Source organism: Arachis ipaensis, chromosome B07 (assembly GCF_000816755.2).
Source record: "Arachis ipaensis cultivar K30076 chromosome B07, Araip1.1, whole genome shotgun sequence".
NCBI classification, from domain to species: domain Eukaryota; kingdom Viridiplantae; phylum Streptophyta; class Magnoliopsida; order Fabales; family Fabaceae; genus Arachis; species Arachis ipaensis.
The window spans coordinates 118,335,712-118,339,213 of NC_029791.2; the positions used below are offsets into that span (position 1 = coordinate 118,335,712).

Sequence of the window (3,502 nt, forward strand, 5' to 3'; positions counted from 1 at the left end):
TAATATTTAATTATTTAATTAAAATATATTAATGTATATAAATATGTTCAAAAATATTGTCCGTTGATTTTCATTTAGTGCTACCTTTTGGTTAAGATGTGCATAAATGCAAAATACTTGCGCCATTTAAAAAAAATTGCACGGCTCATCTACAAAAAACTCCGTAAATCAAAATCATACCCATTATAATCTTTTCCACATAGCTATTCCTGTTAAGTTTCTTTTAACTCTCATAAAAAGCAGCTATGATCTAGGGAAGAGTCTACAACTGAATCCATGTTTCGTGGTGCATTACAATTATTCTTCGTGTTCTGTACAAACCGGTATTTTAAGGGTAATAACATTCCATATAAGTGCATAAAGCAGAACAAAAGTATCATTCCACAGCGCAGATCAAGAATCAATCCCTCAGACCCTGACCATTGTCATCATATGTACATATAAATTCCCATAACCTTAGCATTGGAACAAAAGGAATATTTACAAATGAACCAAGCCTGTTATGCAGCAGCACCATTCAACCAGGTACATAATAATCCATTTTTTCCACAGGAAGATTGAACACTGATGTCTCCACCTATACAAAAAAGAAAAATATTAAGGTGTAATCACTAATCAGATTTCTGAGAGCAAGGTGTCCTAACATTTATGTTAACATTCTCCTCTATCAAGAGAAAAAGTAATTTTAAGAAATATAAGTAATTAATGTGTATTCTTAACAAGGAGAGGCCTTATTTTAACAGCTAAGCGATAAAAACTTCAGGTTTTAATATTCGGACAAACAAAGTGGGAGGCAGGGGTTCAATATTAATATTTTACTCAACTGGTAACTCAAGCCTGAAAATCAATGGGCAAAAAAAGTTACAGAAAAAAGAAGTTACCTGGTCAAATGGAACAAAGACAAAAGGAGTCATGCCCCTCTTATGTGAGACTGCAGGCACATCTGGGTTGTGTGTTTCATCATCCCGCCATCCTTCAACTACACCAAGAATGTCCTCCTCGGGTGCACTTGCCTCACTATTGTTCACACCACTGGTGACAAGTGAAATCAAATCCATCCGATTGTTGGCCCCTGGAGTTGTTCCTCTAACTCTACATCATAGGTAGATCCACAAAAGAAAGTTGATTGAAAACAGGAAGTAAACCTCTCATTATTAGGAAATAAGTTCCAAGGGAATTTAAAATTATCAGGGAAAATGCAAAATACAAAAGCAGCATACTTCTCTTCCTCTAAAAACAAGATAATTTTCAAAGAATTTCTACACTCAATTCTGTTTACTATTCAATCCTTACCGCAAAGGATACTACTTTTTCTAGCTTATTTGAGATAAGATGTGGGAGTGAAGCAAGTTGAGGCAACTGTTTAAGTGGCATCAATTATGGATCAACGAACTCAAGAATCAAAACAACTTTCAGATTATCGAAGTTAAAAATTTCTCTGAACTCACCATCTCATCCCCCACCATTTGAAGATGATTTAACGAATATTTAATCTAATCTCTTTCCTAGCAATAACCCGCATGTAATAGTGCATCAAATTCATTAATGGTAACACAAATTTTCAATAACAAGTTATTAAGGTTAAGGCCTTATAAAATACCTCAAGCGAATTCTCAAGACAGTAGGTCGCATGCCTGGATACAAGACAGCAGCTTCAACCTGCAATGGTAGTTTCAATTGAAATTTGACTCAACATCTATGTAAAGAAATATGGCTATTATGTAAAACTTACTAGAAGGAAAGAAAATGTTTACTCCTTAAAAAGCAATAGAGATTAAAGAGCAGGAAAAACTAAATTACATAGTTTGGCAAAAATTACAACTTCACCTTGTCATCTGACAATGTGTAGTGGCCACCAAAAACAGAGTCTACTTTAGATGATCGAAAGTTCATGAACTTCACCACATCCTTGATCTTTTGAGAAGAATTCTAGACAACACAATATTAACATCTAAGGCAATTAGATGTAATAGAAGCCGAAAACATATATTCAACTACATTCAGACATCATGAATCACAACCTTATAAAGAAATCGTCCAGAAGGGAAAAATCTCATGTACCGGAAATAGCAGACCTGCAGAGGATACAAACAATTATTATGAAAACGTAAATATGCAAATACAGAAAACACCAAACAAAATTTACTTACAGGTTCCTAATACAAAGTCCTTATTCTTATACAAAAACTCTAGGACAACATATAGGCTTAAAGCCACCTAACAAGTTCCGGAGTTTCATGGACTAACAAGAAGGTAATATCTTAGGCTTATAGTATATTGCCCTTTAACTCTTAAGAAGGCTTACAATAGGACAACAGTAGGATCCTATGCTAGGATTTATAAAACCACAAAATACATGAGAGTAGTGGTTCAACGTTCAAGACCATTTAAATTACTGATGGAGCAAATTTTCTAAGAATGGTACAGAACTTCTAGTTTGTTTATGACTAGGCACACTTCTGAAGAATTAGTCCCAGAAGCCATAAATAAGAAATAGTTCAAATAATTCATGCTACTTAATAGCAAGGTAATAAAGATTAACAATAGCAATAATCATAATGCACATTTCCTAGCAACACACAGAGATATAAATGCATACCAGATGAACTGGATTAGTAATTTTCCACTCTGCAACTCCGGCTCGAATGTAGGTATTTCTACTCACATAAATACCTGACATGTGGAAGCATAAGAAGAAGGCACCAGTTTGATTACATTAAAATGCAAGGGAAGAGAAAAAAAAAATACCGAACCATCACATGTTTCCAATTAATATAATGAAAGGAGCAGGCAATAAGGTTACCCAATAAGAGATTGTTGTTCTTACCATCAGTTCGCAACCTTGGTCGTGAGAGCCACATTTTACGCCATGAGCCATCATATTTTGATTGAAGAATCCTATAGTTTTCTACCACTCCAGAGAGCTTCATAAAGGAGACTCCAAAATTAGAACTTAAGATATTTATGTGCAGTCAAACCTCCACATTCAAAAGCTCTAGCAAGTTTACCTGCCAAGCCTTCAAGCATGCAACGCGCCAAAAAACAGGGTTACGAATTGTGTACCTCCATTTTCGACACACACAAGATGCCTTTCCCAAGTCATATGGAGTCATTCGAGCAAAGACCTATAAATATACATTCAATATATCTATTTCTGAGAGTGTTTTCTTGTATGTAACTACAGAACTTTCAGCATAGGAATATCCATTCATCTAACGGCTCAAAAATCACTGAATAGACCTTAAAGAGATATCGACATATGTCCTGATAAGTTAAAGATCTATGTTATTCATACTATGGTTCTTATTTTAAGAATAGTTTCTACTCCCAATTCTAAAGGCTGTACCACGAAGAACAATGCAAAAACATCATATTAACTTAGAAATTTAGTTTTCTAAAGTGTCAAATGTGGGTGTGCAGGAAATGATTTCAAGAATATGAAAATGATTCTTCTTAGGATTGCAATATATGGCAGACCGGGGAGACTATCTGTGAAGTTTCT

The 3,502-nt window shown here is 34.6% G+C and overlaps 1 protein-coding gene across 2 annotated transcripts in view; it reads right to left on the reverse strand.

Moving 5' to 3' along the window:
- Positions 158-3,502, reverse strand: part of LOC107606038 (F-box protein 7) — a 4,529-nt gene continuing 1,184 nt past the window's right edge. The window contains exons 4-11 of one of the 2 annotated variants that reach the window (XM_016308004.2): positions 3,009-3,125; positions 2,804-2,924; positions 2,600-2,673; positions 2,022-2,075; positions 1,828-1,929; positions 1,601-1,659; positions 882-1,092; positions 158-577 (exon numbers count right to left, since the gene is read on the reverse strand). In XM_016308004.2, the coding sequence (XP_016163490.1) occupies positions 518-577; positions 882-1,092; positions 1,601-1,659; positions 1,828-1,929; positions 2,022-2,075; positions 2,600-2,673; positions 2,804-2,924; positions 3,009-3,125 (798 nt within the window). In that variant the 3' untranslated portion in view covers positions 158-517. The remainder of the gene's footprint in view (positions 578-881; positions 1,093-1,600; positions 1,660-1,827; positions 1,930-2,021; positions 2,076-2,599; positions 2,674-2,803; positions 2,925-3,008; positions 3,126-3,502) is intronic. The other variant, XM_016308005.2, reaches the window with a different exon arrangement.